The following is an 18,233-nucleotide window of genomic DNA, read 5'->3' on the forward strand; positions in this document are numbered from 1 at the left end:
CCCCAGGGACTGAACCACAGCTGACTTCAGAAAGAACACTAGGTCCTGACAGCCTTGTGTAATTGGAACCAAATCAAGCCTGTCCATGGACATGACATTCCAGTTAATTTTAATTATATATATGAAATATATTAATTACACATTAAATTAAATACATATATTGGCCTGCCTTTTGATGATGTTCAATGATATATGACAATAGCACATAGTAAACATTCACCTTTGTTCCTTAAATGTCTTTGTATAAACAGAGTTTCTATACCAGAAAAGCCCAGATTCATCAAGGAATGCATCTTCTAAATCTTGCTGCAAGCTCATTTTCCTAGACTGTTATTATACATAATAAGAGACTTGATTTGACAGCGTCTATAATAACACACTATAAATTTTACATTGGATGTGTTTTTTTACCTTAAACTCTTGTGAGGGCAAAACCATTTTTCTCAAAGCTGATTGGTTGTGCAGGTCAGCAACGGTGCTTAAATGTGACCTTGCTCTCTCAAGCTCTTTCAACAAGGAGGAGCCTTTTTGGTACCGAACATGGTATCTTTATGAAGAATTTGTTTTATTATTCAGAAATAAATGTGTCTTACTTCTTGAAATTTCTCTGGCTTCAGCAATTTGTAGTCATTTCCACTGTAGACCATTAAGAATATACTTCAAAGACAGGCTAACTAAGTTCAAGTAAAAGTTATTTTTTAAATATTGGAGCTTCTAACTGGCATTGGGTGAGTATTGGAGATTATCAACATAAATAATGTAAAGCCAAATAACGTAAATAACATAAAGCCAAAAGTAAACTTAATTCATAGGTGGTTGATTGACTTCTTTATTGCATTCTTTGATATTAGTTGTATAACCATGGTTTGCAGACTGATTTCTGATAAAACTTGAAACTTGGTTTCTTTGCTGTATTTTTTTTCTTATGAGTTTTCTTCCAACCTACTTACATCTCATTTAACACTGTGATGTTGTACATTTTCCAACAGAGTAGCCAAGTTTTATCAACATAGCACTGGAAGTTATCTCATAATACAGTGCCCAAGTCATTTTCTCTCTGATTTAGTTTCTTCTCTACCCTTAAAAAAAAACAGACTAAGCTTGATTTTGAAGACCCTCTAATAAAAGTATAATTGAGTAAAATTAACTTTTTATGTGCTGCCATAGAACTGAAGCTTTGCAATTCATTTTGTTTGTTTCATTCCTATATGAGCTTTTTCTCATGCCAAATCATCTCTTTCTTGAAGGCTTATGAAAATTTTGGTGAAAAATGGTGCTGCTTCAGTGCAGACATGGTGCCTCTTTTCCTAAGCTAGATAACTTGGTGAGTATTTTCACTTATTTTTCCTAATAGACACAGGTTCCATACCAAACTAAATATTGTCAGAAGTACACTGGATGGAATAAAACACTATTTCAATATGTCAGAAGAAACAAAGAGCATCTGAGTTGACAGCTGGAATAGAAAAAGTAGGAACTTACACAGCCATCATATTTTGTAGTGATCATTATGAGTGTTATTTTCTGTTCAAAAAAATAACTAATCACAAATTTTCATCTAATCATGAACTTTTAGAATTGGAAGGAATCTTAAAAGGCAACCAACATAACATATTAATTTTACAAAAGATAGAATGAGTAGCATTTTATATTTGCAAAATAAAAGACCACATCATAGAATGAGTAGCATTTTATATTTGCAAAATAAAAGACCACATCATCCTACATAAGTGTGAAACATTATCAAGAACCTAAGTGACAGCTACCATAGAGATGGATGACTAAGCAACAGAGAAATTAAACATCCAAAAGTTCTCCAAAATCTTAGGCCATAATCTTAGAAAGTCGATTTAAGGTAAAAAGCATTCATCACTATTCTCTTTATTAGCTTCCTTGAATTACTGTAGGCTATACTAAACACATCAGCTTCAGTTATTTTTAATTCTCTACAATATTATAATCCTGAAAATCTTTAATTAGGAAACAAGGGATTTACATGTTACTGCTTCCTTTGTTTAATTACACTCTCTCAGTTTCTCTGATATATAAAAGGTAATTTATTATACCTAAATTTTAGGAAAATGCTGAAGTATCCTTTAATTATATTGCTAGGAAAGAAGCAGCAGGGTGAACATTGGCTCAAATCACTACCAGATGCATTTAATGCCTAGAAAGAAGCAGCAGGAACAAAAGGAATGAAAAACTACTGGCATCTATATGCTTGTCACTATACAGGGAATTGTGTTGTATCTGATATACCATGAAAATAAATCATTCTGATTAGAACGTTTATTTTCCTCTATCATATATGCAAATATTACAGTTTTCTTAAAAAATTATCCAAAGAAATGCTTCAGAACAAATCTTGTTTGAATATGTAAATACAAGCTCTAATTATACAAGGCTTGAATAATTAACTAAAGTAGGATAAATGAAATCCATGAAAATAATCTCTGAGCTACATATATGTCTACAGTTTCAATATCTCCCTCTATATGTTTAATCAAAGTATCTAACAAAGAGATGAAATTTTAGTTTTTCTTATGTTTTTCTATTTGTCTGACCAGCTCTTGAGCAGAAGTGATTTTTAAAAAGATAAAATGATAATAAACAACAATAGAGGAAAAAAGGAAAGGATAGGATTCTGGACTATTCTAGCTTATTTCGTTAGCCTCTATATAACTGGATGTTGTCTATAGCTTCTTAGGTAGGAGTTCAAAGTACTGATGTTGGAGTGTGCCCTCACTGAAACTGGGATTATTCTGAATAATTAATATAGTCAGACATTACTATGCCTTTCCTAATCAAGTGAGCAACTAGAAATTCAAAACCAGCAATATTCATATTTTTCAGGTAAACTCCTAATTTCTAATTTCCACATTCCAGTGCTATGAACCATCTTTCATCTTCTCAAGCACCAATATACTCTCTTGCTCCCTCTCACTCACTCTGTCTCCCTCTCCCTCTCCCTCTCATCTTTTCTTTTTATTTGACCCTTTTGGCAGTTTAGAACGGCTCCAGGTAACAACTATCTAATAGTTTCTTAATGTAAAATAAGAATGGCAGCAGAGGACCCTATCACTGTCTATTTCTGCATTCCCCTTGACAGACAGGTGGGCTGGTGCCTAAATAAGCGCAGAGTACCCCCAGCATAATTATTTCATAGTTCAAAACTAAAATCCATTTTTTAATTTCAGGTACCAAGTGGAAAAATGAAGATTCTTCTGGTCTTTCTAGGTGTGCTTGGTAATTCTACTGCTATGCCAGTGAGTATTTTTAAAAATTTAGGACTTTTTTTGTGTCCTTGTTACATATCTTGGAGGAAATTATTGGGCTTATTTCAACTGATACTCTGACATTGTCATTGATATTCTTTCACTTCCAGATGCAAATGCCCCGAATGCCTGGATTTAGCAGTAAAAGTGAGGAGGTATGTGTGTGTAGTCTCTGGGGCAAAGTTCCCCAGAGCCCTGTTCTGAGAGTCCATTTAAAGAGCAGAATATTGAGAAACTTTCTGATATATAAAATTTCTTATGAAAGAGATAGAGGAAGTGAGATTGAAAGACTTAAACTCTCAAACGAAGGCAAATTGATAATTTCCCCAGCATCATCCTACCTATGTATTTCAATATTCCTTTTCAAGGTAAATGGGAATTTGTGTTACATATAGATAGCTTTTTTGCTGAGTTTTCAAGCTAGCAAATGTAGACATTTGTACCATTTGGCTGTTAGAAGGTAGACACTTAAGCATATAAATAACTTTTACATGACTCATATCCAGGATCATTAGCCAAATTCATTACACATCAAAAGGGAGGATCATCCTTTTATAGAATTATCACACTCTCAAATCCTGAACTCCAAAAAAGTACAGTAGAATATTCAACAACTTCAAAATAAACAAGATTTTTATTCTCTATTATTCTATATCGATTCTTCTCAAAATAAAATTCTGAGTAAAAAATTAAAATCCCATAGAAGTTTTTATTGCATATTTACCTTAAATTTATTAATAACCACTAAAAGATATTAGGGCTCTTATAGCTTAAAATCATAAATTCAACTTATTTATTATGATTTGTGGATTTATTGAATGAAAATATTTCCACTGATGGATTCCTTTGGTTACAGATGATGCGGTATGGTCAGTTCAACTTCATGAACTCTCCACATGTAAGTGATTATTTCTAATGATTTATATTATTTTTTATGATTTCTTGTTTATATAGCCATAATTACATTATAGGGTTTGTCTTAGCTAATTAAGACATCAATAGCTATCTATACATTTTAATTACAATATAACCATTATAAGAGTTTCAAGGGGTAGAAATAATTTCATCTATCCCCTTACATCAAATTTTCTTCTTTCTTTTAGATTTTATTTATTTATTTTTAGAGAGAGAGGGAGGGAAGGATAAAGAGAGGAAGAGAAACATCAATGTGTCATTGCCTCTTATGTGCCCCCAACTGGGAATCTGGCCTGCAACCCAGGCAAGTGCCCTGACTGGGAAATGAACCAGCGACCCATTGGTTGCCAGCCATGCTCAGTCCACTGAGCCACACCAGCCAGGGCTCAAATTTTCTTCTTATTCATTACTATTGTTGTTTCGAGTAAATAAAACTCATTTGTTAATTACAAGTATTCTTTAAATCCATGAGAAATGGGCTTTGGGAAAAGATCACACAAGACTATTCATGAACAATGAGAACATGAAAATAGCATAGTAAATACTCAGAGTATGGATTATCTTGAAAGATAACACCAAAATTATGAAATAAGTTCTTATTTTATTTAAATAAATTAAGATGAAACCACTGTGTGTTGATTCTTACTACAGCAATATCATATGTCACTTTTGACTTGTGATATAACGATAAAAACCATTTTGGGGGAAAATCAAGGACTTCATTAATTTTCTTTTTATTTATCATTCTCTTTTAAAACCCCTCACCTAAAATTATTATCATTGTTAATTTTCTCATCTTCAGCTACTGATTGGACTAACTCTTTTAAACTCTCATTCTTGGTTTAAGTGCCTTTGCCTATAATTTGAAATGTTCACCAACTTAATTGTCATAAAATACTGCATCTTAATGCAAGATTTGAAATTTTACCTTCCGTCAACCCAGGTGGCATTTTCACTGTGTTGTGTGTACATCATCCAATAGACAGCAAGAGATTAATTACTGAAGACTGGGAGAGACACAGGTGTTAAGTAAAGGAACATTTGAATGGGAATTGATGTTGTAAGAGGTCAATTCATACATTAGAATTTTCAGATTATAACTACTTTTGCTTCCCTGTCAACTTCGTAGTTGTGGAGATTCTGATAATGAAAATAGAATTCACCTGTAATCAAGAAGCACGGGCACCATTAAGGGTGTTTACACAGCAGAATTTCTATATTCTCTCTCTCTCCTTTCATTTGTTTTTTTTAACATCCTCACTTTCTTTATCTTCTTTTTGCTTTTCCTCCTCCTTCTCCAGCCTCTAAGAAGCCACAGTGGGTTTGAATTAGACATCAACTCCCTATAAACTGATTTATACACTTCTTACCTGTCAGGGCTTCATTCTTACACTGAAGTCCCACCCCCCCACTTTGGCCTTTTGCTTTGTTTGGTTGGTTGGTTTTCTACAATAGTGAATGAAATTCATTTCTGTAAGATAACATTTAAAAGAATGCTAGATAAAGACCTTGATGCTTCCCTTGTTAAGTTCCATAGGATTTTTAAGATCCCTGGCTGAGGTTAGAGATGAACACAAGAGAGTAGGGAGAGCCGGAATCTCAGCCCTCAGGTGATCTTACTGTTATTTGCTACCCTTGCAGCTAGGACAGCTGGGCCCCTTGTATGGATATGGTGCACAAATTCCTCAGCTCTTCCCACAGTACCAGATGCCCATGTGGCCCCAGCCACCACCCAAAACAGGGCGCCCACGGAAACCTTCATCTCCTTCAGCACCCAAACACCAGAGCAAGACTGATCAAGTCCCAGAGACCCAGAAACCCAACCAACCTCAACCAAAGAAACCACCACCAAAGCGGCCCTTAAAGCAGCCAACACCTGCCCCAACTCCACCTCAAGAGGAAGCCCAGCCACCTCAGGTGAGACTTGCCCAGCAAAATTCCAAACCAAATCCTATGGCCTCAAAGTGATAGCATAGCCTTGCTACTCTCACACAACACACTAGCTTCAGTACTGCTCAACCTAGGTACTACTATGTACAAATTAGAAGCGTTAGGTAGTGTGACATTTTCTTCCAAGGTGATGCTGTCATCACCTATCCAAGATTACCTAGTGAGTCAGTTTTCGTCCTTGTTTGATTAAAAATTACCCCCAAAACTCTTGCTTTAAGGAAGTTCCTTTTAAAATACAGAGGTAACATGAACACTAATGGAAGACTCAGGGAACAGAGATTCGAATTCTATCCCCAGCCCCTATTGTTTGCATGAGCTTGAGCAAGTCACTTCACCTTTCTAGAATCCAGGTTCTCCACAGGTGAATGAAATGCTCTCCAAGTCCCTTCCAAGATCTACACTTTGGTGATCTTAAATGTTGCCCCATAAGGTTGCACTGCTTCCAGTACTTTAGGATGGTCCTGACTTAGAGTAAGAAAATGCATAAGTGGTTTCTCAGGATTTCATCTGGTGTGGAGCTTCTTAAACACTGTCTTTTAGTCAATCAGCATTTATTATTAGACTCTATTATAAATACAGAGAATACAGAAATGAAAGCAAAGACTCTCCTGGATTGAAATCCTGGCTTTAATTGTTTACCAGCTATGCAATTTGGGGCAAGTAACTAAGTTCTCTGAACCTCAAATCTTAAGTGAAATGGGAATAATTGTAGCACATATTTTCTTTGGCTATGTGAGGATTAAATAAGCTTTCCATTATAAAGTGCTCAGCACGAAACCTAGAACATGTGTTCAATAATGCTAATACTAATTGTTGTTATCATCTCTGCCCTAAAATTAAAAATCACAATTTAAGGTAAGACATAGACACTCCCAAGTTTCAAATAATTGTATGTACTAGGTTTGTTTTATTTTTCATTTCTTCTTCTCACTTCTGCATCACTCTGATTCTTTCTTTCTCTCTAGCCATTCCCACCATTCGGCAATGGGATCTTTCCCTATCAACAGCCACCATGGCAAATTCCACATGTGAGTTTTTTCCTTTATGTTAGAAGTAAAAAAATAATATTAGTTTGTTATATATCAAATTACTATGAGTTTATATTGCTAAATGGACTGCTATGTGCCAATCAGTAGAGAATCTGGAACAAAATCATCACATCAGTAATCATGTAGGGAAAAAAGAATTTTTAAGTGAATTTTTTAATTTTTGGTGATAAGAACACAGCTTAAATCACCAAACAATCACTAATAACTTAGTTAATGAATTAATTTTATAGTTGTGCTACTTCATTACCATTCCCTGCTTCCACAAGAGGTTAGAAAACACAAAGATTATCCTTACTATTTAATATAATGGGGAAATTGGAACAAAATGAAGTTTGAAAATCCTGAGATAATTAGACAAACACCTTTCCATCATTGTTTCTAGCCACAGATATTTCATTATTAAAAAATCATACAAAATAATATTTACAAGGATCCTTTAATGTTTAAAGTCATTAAAATATAATATTGAAATCGCATCATAGCTATTAAAATATGAATTGCAAAATAAAGTGTTTGAACTAAAGAAATAGTAAAGGCCAGTTACTGTTAAATTAACAAAAAAAAGAAGAAATATGTCATGACCTCATTCAGCTACAGCACCAGTTTTTCTTGTCTATGACTCTTATCACCAAGAAGGCTTCTTATTAACAAGGAACAACTCATTTCAATAAGAGTTTATTAGTTTTTTTTTTATTAAAGAGCCACTCCCTTTCACTGGCCATACTGAACTAAGGAAGCTGTGGCAGTACCAGGTACATGTTTAAAAATAAGATGAACATGATTCTCATGCTGAAGTAGCTATTAATCTCATCTACACAGAATTTCTTCAAGGTCAATAGCAGTTGAACTGTTTTTCTAAACCCTCCTCTGAGTAGAAGCTCAGCCTTCAAATTTGATTAGAAAAACAAACCTTGATCAAATAAAAATATTATAGTAATAATCCAGGAAAGATTGTCAATTTGTCACCCTAAGTGAGAAGTAGACATTCTTAAAATATCAGCATCATTTACTCTCCATTATTACATGTTCTAACATGGATGTTTGGACCCTGATGGTACTCAACACTCTGTGTGTGTGTGTGTGTGTGTGTGTGTGTGTGTGTGTGTTGGGGTGATTGGGCCAGTGACTGCAAGGAGATGATATTTTGAGTGGGATGACCTACCATCCTTCTGAAGCCTTTGTAGTCACCAGTATTCACTGATGGGTTATAATTATAGTTATTAATAGTGGATTGTGAAAGCTAATGACTCAGATGCTAAAAGCTAATGGTGCTGACACCCAATCACTGATATAAACTATATTAAGACCCCTGTAACAAGCAAATAGCAGCATAGAAAGTGGTTTTCTCTCTTATGTTCACTGTGTTTTTCACCTTTCAGAGGATACCACCAGGTTATGGACGTCCACCTGTCAGCAATGAAGAAGGGGGAGTAAGTATAAGTAAAGTTACATTCCCCATTAGGAATTACAACCTTTTAGTCTCTGCTTTTTTCATCCCTCCCTAATAAGAAAGTTAAAATTTGACACATGAAACTATAGCTCAAGTGTCCATGATATAAGAAGGAAAAAGTGAAACAAACCAAGCCAGTAACCCAAAATAAAATAAATGCGATACATCATTTCTCCTCTATGTGTACTGAAATCTTCCTCCTTCTTTCCCTCCCTGTCTCTTTCTCTCCCTCTCTCTCCCCCTCTCTCAAAGAAAGCTAACCTAATAACCTATGCTCCGGGGAGATGCTGGACCCTAGACAGTGATGCAACCACTACTAAATGGGAAAGGAAGTAAGAGAATCTTAGACTGCTATCCCCACAAGGGAATTAAGTAATCATCTAACTCCCTCATTGTGCAAATATTATTAAATCCCAGAGAAAACAAATTACTAATTAATATCACCTACTGAGTGGATAAACTTTTCCCAGAACCCAAGTCTTCTGACCCCCATGACGTTTTCACTACACCACACTAGGAGAAGAGCCCAGTGCATGTTGCAGAGAGATGCACTGTTACCACAGTCTAGCCCCATGTTGTCAAAAGTCATGGTAGTGTTTGTGGCACAGCAGAGGTGTAAAATGAGAACAGAAGAATGAGAAGGATAGAGGATGGAAACATTTACAAAACCAATTAGGTTCAGAATCCAGGCCTAGGAAGAGAAAGCTGAGAAGTACTGGTCAGAAAGTGCAAGTGCCAGAAGAGAAAACCAGAAGGGAGTGGGGTCATGGAACCCAAGGAGAAGTTAAATTTCAAGAAAGAAAGCTTAAGTCATTAGTTAAAAAGAAGCATGTGACTGATAAGATTCCCTATCACATTAAAAAATTCCAAGCAACACCATAGTGGGAAACAAAGAGTAATTAACAATGTCCATCTTCTTCCCTACAGAATCCTTACTTTGGATATTTTGGATACCAGGGATTTGGGGGTCGTCCTCCATATTACTCAGAAGAGATGTTTGAACAAGATTTTGAAAAACCCAAAGAAGAAGACCCTCCTAAAACCGAGAGTCCACCTACCGAACCCTCGTCAAATTCAACAGTTCCTGAGACTAATTCTACCCAAGCAAATGCGGCCAATCCCAGCGGGCATCCGGGTGGAAATGACACCAGCCCAACAGGCAACAGTGGCCAGGGGCCGAACGCTGTGGGCAACCCTACAACTCAAAACGGGGTCGTTCCACCCCCAGCAGTTAATGTTTCAGGCCAGGGGGCACCAAGAAGTCAAATCCCATGGAGACCAAATCAGCCGAATATTCGCGAAAATTACCCAAATCCTAACGTTCAAAGTTTTCCTGGGGGAAGACAATGGCGTCCCCCTGGTACCGCCACGGGACACAGACAGAATTGGCCTTTTTACCGAAATCAAGTCCAAAGAGGTCCTCGGTGGAATTCCTACGCTTTGGAAAGCAAACAAGCAGTTCGTCCAGGAAATCCAACCTATCGCAAAGCTTATGCTTCCACTGCAAGAGGCAGTTCTCCCAGTCTTGCAGGAAATCCAACAAATTTCAGAAGGAAACCTCAGGGGCCAAGTAAACCCCCTGTGGGAACCAACGTTGCCCCTTTGCGTCCCAAACATAGTACTACTGTTGGCCGCAATGAAAAAATTCAAAATCCAAGAGAGAAGCCATTAGGTGAAAAAGAAAGAATAGTCATTCCTACAAGGGATCCAACTGGCTCCTGGAGAAACTCTCAAGATTATGGAGTTAATAAATCAAACTATAAACTGCCTCACCCTGAGAGTAACGCGCTAGTCCCAAATTTTAATTCTATTGATCAACGTGAAAATTCTTATTACCCAAGAGGAGATTCCAGAAGAGCCCCAAATTCTGATGGACAAACCCAAACCCAGAATTTGCCCAGAGGGATTATTTTAGAACCAAGAAGGATCCCATATGAATCAGAAACTAATCAGCCAGAATTAAAGCACAGTACATATCAGCCTGCATACCCTGAGGAAATCCCTCCCCCTGCAAGAGAACAATATCCTGGTGGAAGAAATACTTGGAACCACCAAGAAATCTCTCCACCTTTTAAGGAAGATCCGGGCAGGCAGGCAGAACACTTGCCTCATCCTCCCCATGGCTCTAGGGTAGATGTGCACTACTCTGACTACAATCCTTATGATCCTAGGGAAAACTCACCATACATTAGAAGTCGTAAATGGGATGAGAGAGATGATTCTCCCAATACTATGGGGCTACCAGAAGATCCTCTGTACCCCATGAATACTCCAGACCCAAAAGAAACAGTCCCTTATAATGAAGAGGACCCAGTTGATCCAACTGGAGATGAACTTTTTCCGGGACAAAGTAAATGGGGTGTGGAGGAGTCGAGCTTTAAAGAAGGCACCACAGTTAGGCATTACAAAGGTGAGCAGTATACCTCGAATCAACCAAAGGAGTATCTTCCCTATTCTTTAGATAATCCAACAAAACCCAGGGAGGATTTTCCTTATGGTGAATATTACCCCTGGAACCCAGATGAGAGTTTTCCATCATATAATGCAGTTCCCACTGTCCTTCCACCTGTGGAGAGCAGGGGCTATTATGCTAATAGAGCTGTTGGACAAGAAGAAGGCACTCTGTTTCCTTCTTGGAACTCCTGGGACCGCAGGATAGAAGCCCAAGGGCAGAGAGAAAGAAGACCATATTTTGACAGAAATTTCTGGGATCAGCCAAGAAACTTACACAAAGCCCCTGCTAGTCCACCACACCAGAAGGAGAACCAGCCTTATCCCATCTCCCCAGCTGGGCTTCAGAGAAATCCAACGTGGCATGAAGGTGAGAACTTGAATTACGGCATGCAGATTACTAGATTAAATTCACCAGAGAGGGAACATTTGGCTTTCCAGGATTTACTACCTCCAAGTTACACACTAGGTCAAAAAGAAGCACATTTATTTCACCTTAGGCAGAGAAGCCCTTGCTGTGCTGGTGGCTCCATTGGACACAAAGACAATCCACTTGCTCTACAAGACTACACTCCATCCTTTGGTCTGGTGCCAGGGGAGAACCAAGAAACCAGCCCTCTGTCTACAAAAGATAGTCATGCAAAGCATGCAAGACATACTGTCTCCCCAACAAGCATCCTACCTACCCAAACAAACAGCTCAGAGAAAAGACAGCCTGTAGAAAGTCAAAATCCAAGTCCTTTTAGAGATGATGTGTCCACTCTGAGGAGGAACATGCCATGTTCTATAAAGAATCAACTGGACCAAAGGGGAATTATGCCATTTTCTGAAGCCAGTTCCCTTCAACCAAAGAACACACCTTGTCTCAAAAATGACCCTGGAGGAGAAGGAAACAATATTTTGGAACAAATATTTGAGGGCAACCAGCTCAATGAAAGGACTGTTGACCTTACTCCTGAGCAGCTTGTTATAGGGACACCTGATGAAGGCCCCAAGCCAGAAGACATCCAAAGTGAAGCGCTAGGAAATGAGGGTGAAAGGCAACAACAAAGACCATCTAGCATCCTACAGTTACCATGCTTTGGCTCCAAATTAACCAAGTATCACTCCTCCAGCCCCGGAACTCCATCTAGCATTGGAAGACAAAGCCCATTCAATGGGGATTCATTAATGCCCACCGAAATTCCTAACTCATTGGCTGGATTAGCTACTGGGACTGAGTTTCAGAGTATAAATGTAGACCCACTTAATGCAGATGAACACACTCCATTTGATTCCCTTCAAATAGGGACCAATCCACAGGACCAGGTGCAAGACTGCTTATTACTTCAGGCCTAGGGATTATATCAACTGAGTATTCTTTGGAGAAGAAAAATGCCTGATATCCCACAGTGGTTCCCAAACTTCCCCCCAAGACTTGATTAAGTATCTGACCCTCTTGGTGATCCTTAAGTTTTTCCCCATTCCAGCAATAGGAGTGAGTAGTGGCCCAGGTGATGTGATAAGGTTGGGTTTCTGGGTGTCACTACGTCTAGGGCTATCACTATTAGCACAGACCTTTAAAAAAAGGCAGGAAGACTATGATCGCCGCCGCCTTGAAACATGGAAGCCACTGGTCAGGTTAGTTTCCCTTTGCTTGCTGATTCTTCCTTTTTCTCTCTAAGTTCTGTACTTACAAAATTCTCTGATTTTGCAAGACAGAAAAGCAGATGAATTTTCCATTTTATGTATGGAGATCTATATAATCCTGATGATTGTACATTTTTTCTTGTGTTGGTCTTTGTCAGTTTTTCTCCTAGCTAATGTTCTCTTCCATTACCTTTTTTTCACCTTTATTATTTCCTTTCTTATCTTCCTTTTTTTTTATTTCTCTCTTAATCATTCTATATTTAGCTTTCTATTTTTTCATTCCCATCTTTCTACTACTTCTTACATATTAAGCTATCTCTAACCATCACTAGTCTTTACATCTGCCTTTTCCATTCCGTCTTCCTCTCTTCCCACCTCTGTTCTGTCCCCCAACGTGTCACTTGTCACTCAATCTCTTTCTCTGACTCCTTCTTCCCTTCAATTAGTCTTTCTCCTTGCTGCACTATTTTAATATCTTAAGATTGCAAGTCTCTCTCCCTTTATGGTATTTACTCTCTAAACTCTAACCAAACTTTTTCTTGGCCTAGCCTAACCTTCATTTTAGAATATATTTCAGGAATAGTAGACACTAGTACCCACTTTTGTTTTTAATATTCTTATGTTCTTTAGCAGGTAGACACAACTCAATCAAAGGAACACATTCAAGGACAAGTTTAGGGGGAGACAAGCTAGTTACCCAGAACTAGCAGTCGGGGACCACGGCTCGGGAAGGTAGGTGGGCAAGGACTGCCACTCTGTGACTGAGCATCCAGACCAAAAAGAGTAGGACTTGCCATTCCCCATCAGCAACTCATCACCTGTAGGATTTGGGAAACGCTGTCCTAATCAATTAAGGGAAACGCTCAATGGCTAGTTTTCTTTAATAGTACAATATGAGTGATTCTAGCAATATGTGCTACTAGTAACAAAGACTTTTATTCTTTATGTCCTGGTAGGATTATTTGCAGACCCACTTTCTTCATATCTTGATTAAATAGTGTAAATTATTTTGTAAAGCAGACATTTCTATATTACCTTGCTTAGAAGACAAGGTGTTTTGCTTTTATTAACAGCATTTGGCCTACTATCTGTATATTCCTGCCTAGAGAGAAAGAGTTCTCAGAATTATCAGGAAAGTTATCTTCTAACTCTAAGGAATTTCTTAGGAAAAAAAAATTCCTGGGACAGAGTTCATAAGTAGATCTCAGAAAGCTGGAAAAATATAATGTTGAAAACTTCCTGAGGAAATGAATCTTGTCCTTTTAGTTTTATAAGGTTCCCAGTACAGTGTCTTGCACACAGTAGATACCCAGTAAATATTTACTGATTGATTCTTAAAACAGCTTCTAAAGCTCCCATGAAAATACAGCCATGTGTTTTTCCTGCTGGTAAACCACAGAGGATGCTGAATGAGCTACCACATTCTGTAGCTTAAAATATTCAGCAACATTTGCATTGTAGAATCTCAGGGTAAGAAGGGATCTTAGACATAAACTATTCTAGGCCATCCACTAGTTGCTTAAATCCACCACCACCACCAGTTGTATGTTTTAATCATTCATTGCAAAATCATTAACTTATTCTATATAAAGTGTCTCTTAAGAATTATCCTCATCAAAATAAAATTACATTTTATGTTTCACTACTTTTTTCAAATGATTTTTTATATCTATATGTGAATGGCTTTCACTGTAAAATACTCTTTCACTTCAATAGTTCATCAACATGTATGGATCATACATTTATTTTAGCAGATATGTTGACACATCTTCACCTATGTGTCACTGCAACTTAATTGATCACCTGAGACCTCTGTAATGTAACATGTAAATACACTAGGGAACAAAACACATGTGTTAAATTTGAGACTATAGAGGGGAAGATGTCCCTGTGGAAAATGACTTCATTCTATCAACACTAGTATCCTTCTGCAAACCTGATACCAGGCCTGAGTTCCTGACAGAAAAGAAATTATTCTGTGTGCCCTTGTTAAGTTATTGATCAAGCTTTGAAAGTCAGCTCTGAAGTTAAGGTGCATGCAGTGGGGGTGGCAGGCTGTGAGGTGACCCCCTCCTGTCCCTAGTGCTCTTAGCCCCCTGTCACGGCCTCGTTTCTATGGCAAGTTCCTACACCTAGTGGTCATCACCTGCTCATTTTAAAATGGGTGGATACATCCTGGTGATGTCTTTCGATGATAAAGTAAATAAATAAAAAGAAAATAACACCTGAGGACGACAACACAGGACATAATCTAGCAAGGCTAACACACACCTGCCTTATATAAGCACTTCTGTCTCACACCCTGTAATAGATTTCTCTAGAGCAGTTGTCCCCAACTTTTTGGCACCAGGGACCATTTTCACAGAAGACAATTTTTCCACAAACCAGGGCAGGGGGGTTGTGGATGATTCAAGCACATTACACTTAAGCTCACCTCCTGCTGTGGGGCCCAGTTCCTAACAGGCCTGGACTGGCACCACCCCGAGGCCAGAAGGTTGGGGACCCCTGTTCTACAGGGTAGTTGGTCATTGATCCAGTTGTCTGGGGGAAATCTTAAGCTTTTGCACTTTAAGCAGGAAACAACGCAGGAAGAAATGTAGGGTCCAGCCCCCTCTGAAAACTTAGCTTGGAAGCCATTATCACAAAGGCTCTTCCTCTGGCACTTCGAATGCCTTGACCATGTTTGCCTTTAGTCACTCACATCAGAGTCTCTTAACTTTATACATCTTTAAAGAAAATTCACAAGAAATGACCTTTGAGTTGCTTTTACTGCTTGTTTTGACATATCCCAGTCTGCTTTTGTCATGACCCAATGGACCCTAAAGAAGATCTTTCTTACCCTCAGAAAACCAAACTTTCATTTCTAAAAACCAAAAAGGGAACCAGAAATGTGGGATTTCAGGTGAACAACTGTGACCTTCCTTCACAAAACCTCAAAGGTTTCACTGTGACTCAGACCAACTGCCCAATTAAAACTCAGAAGAAAACTGCACTTGGTGGAAAATAGGTAATCACTATTTCACAACGGAATAGAGCTTCTGGTTTTGTCCACGTGTTCTTCCTTAGGCCAGTCACCTTAGCCACTAGACCTTTATCTCGCATTTTGAAGTCATAGCCGATAAGATTTAGAAACAGGGTTCAGCTGGTAACTAACACAGTTCCACTCTGGCAGAGCAGAATTCTTCAAATAAAAAAGGAGGGAGCTGAGCTGTAATTTGACACAGACATAATTGTGAAATAGATGGAACAGCTCTCAAAGCCCATTGCTTCCCTGTTCAAGGTCCTCTGCACTCAGTGTCCATTATCTTCTGCATCCTCTTTTCTGTGCTTTATCAGAACTTGGACAGTAACTTTCTCTTTGGGTCTTATCCAAATAGCCATGTTGCACTGTACAAAGCAGGTATTTTCTGTGATTGACCAGGTAAACAATTTCTGCTCAAGTGTTGGCTAATATGTAATCCTCCCAAATCACCCACCATGCCCATGAACAGTGAGCTCAAATCATGGTGTATGCAGGAAAGAATAATGGTAGAAAACATTGGGGCTGTCCTAGTTAGTCCCTTAGCTGTTAAACCACACTGGTAGCTGCCCCTTTTACTCAGGATGCAAGCTGTCTCTGACAATACTGCATGCTCTGTAAGCATTTCTCAAGCTTCAATATGCACATGAATCTCGATAAAATGCAGACTTTAATTCTGTGATCTGGAGTGGAGTCTGCAATTCTGTATTATGGACACGCTTCCAGGTGACGATGAATCAGCCAGTTGGTAGACCAGATTTGGAGCTTCAAAGTGCTAGGCTATTTCTCACAAAAAAGGGTCTACTGCACACTCATAAAGGAGGAAGAGAAAGGTCTTGACTCCTGAAAAATCTGAACATCACCAATTTGGGGGGCATGTGTATAAGTGAAGCATGTAAATGCAAGTTTGTTAGAAACACAAAGAGAAAGAGGAGCAAGACAATCCCATCTCTATTCCCACATTTATGTTGTGCTTCTTCCTGTCTCTTTGTGTGGCTCATGTAGCTCTAGGAAGTTCTGCTTCCATCCATGAAGGCCCTGTTACATTAATATCTTCTCCAGATTACCCCAGCTTTCCTAAAGGCTCATAGCACATCCTTTTTTATATTTAATCCCATATTGTCTTGTATCATCTGCTGATTTTTTTTCTGTGTTAGTTCTGTCCACATTAGGGGGAAAATACTCCTGAAAAGTGAGGCCCAATTCTTATTCTTCTTATGTATTGATCATAGCATCTGGAACTGTGCAGAGCACAGAGTAGATACTAGGTAAACATCAATTTTTCTTTAAATACATTTTGTAAATGAATAGAAATTTAGAATTTTCAAAATTTTAACATAATTGATTAAAAATTAATAACGAATATTTTAAGTATGAAATGCACACTCATTGCAGAATATTTGACACATACTGAAAAGTAAAAGGAAACAAAAGCAAATATTATATAATCCTACCATCCAATGTTAATATTTTGGCCTATTTTCTATGTGTGTATTGGAAGGGCCTTAAAGTGCTTCATTTATGAAATATTCTATTTTCCCTTTTCATGTTATACAATTTCCACAACACTAAAACTATTTAAAGCTTCATTTTTGCTGTAAAATATTGGGAAGTACACCTATCTTATCTTTCCCTTTAACAGTGGACTTAAAGTTTATTATGACTTTTCACTATAATAAATAATGCTGTGATAAATATCCTTATGCTGTTTTGTCTGTATCTCTTATCTCCTCAGAAGTGGAATTACTGAGGAAATGGGCTGGAAGTGTATTTTAGACAGGGCAACATACTGAATGACAGCAATGACTTTGGAGTTTGAGAGTCTTGGATTCAATTACCACTTCTCCATACACTATTTTTAAAATCTTCAGAAGATTACTTCAACCTTTTGCATCTCAGTTTCATCATATGTAAAATGAAGATAGTAATTATGTCATAGGGCAGTTATGAGGATTAAATGAAACAAAAATGCATATGAGTTGTACTTCACAAATGAACCACTAGGTGGAGATGGAAGTTTATAATTCTAAAACAGGGATTCTCAATTCCCTTGCAGCAGGGAATTTTTTTAGAAATGCAGTTGCTCCTGATGTATCCCAGAACTATTTAATCATCATGGTGGAGGGCAGGGGTTCAGCAATCTGTTTCAAGAGTCCTGCACATGAGTCTCATGCATTCTAAAGACTGAGAATCAGTGATCCAATACATTTGCATTTTTCAACTGATTTGTTGTCTGGGCAGAGAGAAGAGCCAGATGTCAATGAACACAAAACTACATTCTACTGAAGGTTACAGAATGCTACAATAGCTGTACTAAGTGATACACACACATCATGGCATGTATCCTTATTTTCACAAAAATGTATGAGATAGTTTTTACCCCTGTTTTCTATCAGATTGAATGAACTTGCCCCTAGTGACTTGTCCTTTAGTCATGAAATATAGTCTGTACTCCACCTAGGACACAGAGTACCCACTATGTTACACAGCCACCC

At 37.9% G+C, this 18,233-nt stretch overlaps 1 protein-coding gene across 1 annotated transcript; it reads left to right on the plus strand.

Moving 5' to 3' along the window:
* Positions 1-1,270: 1,270 nt before the first annotated feature.
* Positions 1,271-12,428, plus strand: ENAM (enamelin). The gene is made up of 8 exons (XM_045858158.1): positions 1,271-1,324; positions 3,198-3,266; positions 3,386-3,430; positions 4,132-4,173; positions 5,832-6,107; positions 7,106-7,168; positions 8,569-8,619; positions 9,567-12,428. The coding sequence occupies exons 1-8, from the start codon at positions 1,271-1,273 to the stop codon at positions 12,426-12,428; spliced, it is 3,462 nt and encodes a 1,153-aa protein (XP_045714114.1).
* Positions 12,429-18,233: the final 5,805 nt, after the last annotated feature.

The sequence above is a fragment of the Phyllostomus hastatus genome, unplaced genomic scaffold (assembly GCF_019186645.2).
Source record: "Phyllostomus hastatus isolate PE091 unplaced genomic scaffold, TTU_PhHast_1.1 phas_scaffold_1674, whole genome shotgun sequence".
Taxonomy (NCBI): domain Eukaryota; kingdom Metazoa; phylum Chordata; class Mammalia; order Chiroptera; family Phyllostomidae; genus Phyllostomus; species Phyllostomus hastatus.

Coding starts and splice junctions, on each gene's coding strand:
- ENAM (XM_045858158.1), top strand. CDS start 1,271: ATGGTGCTGCTTCAGTGCAGACATGGTGCCTCTTTTCCTAAGCTAGAT. Junction 3,431..4,131: donor TTAGCAGTAAAAGTGAGGAG/GTATGTGTGTGT, acceptor CTTTGGTTACAG/ATGATGCGGTATGGTCAGTT. Junction 8,620..9,566: donor TCAGCAATGAAGAAGGGGGA/GTAAGTATAAGT, acceptor TCTTCCCTACAG/AATCCTTACTTTGGATATTT.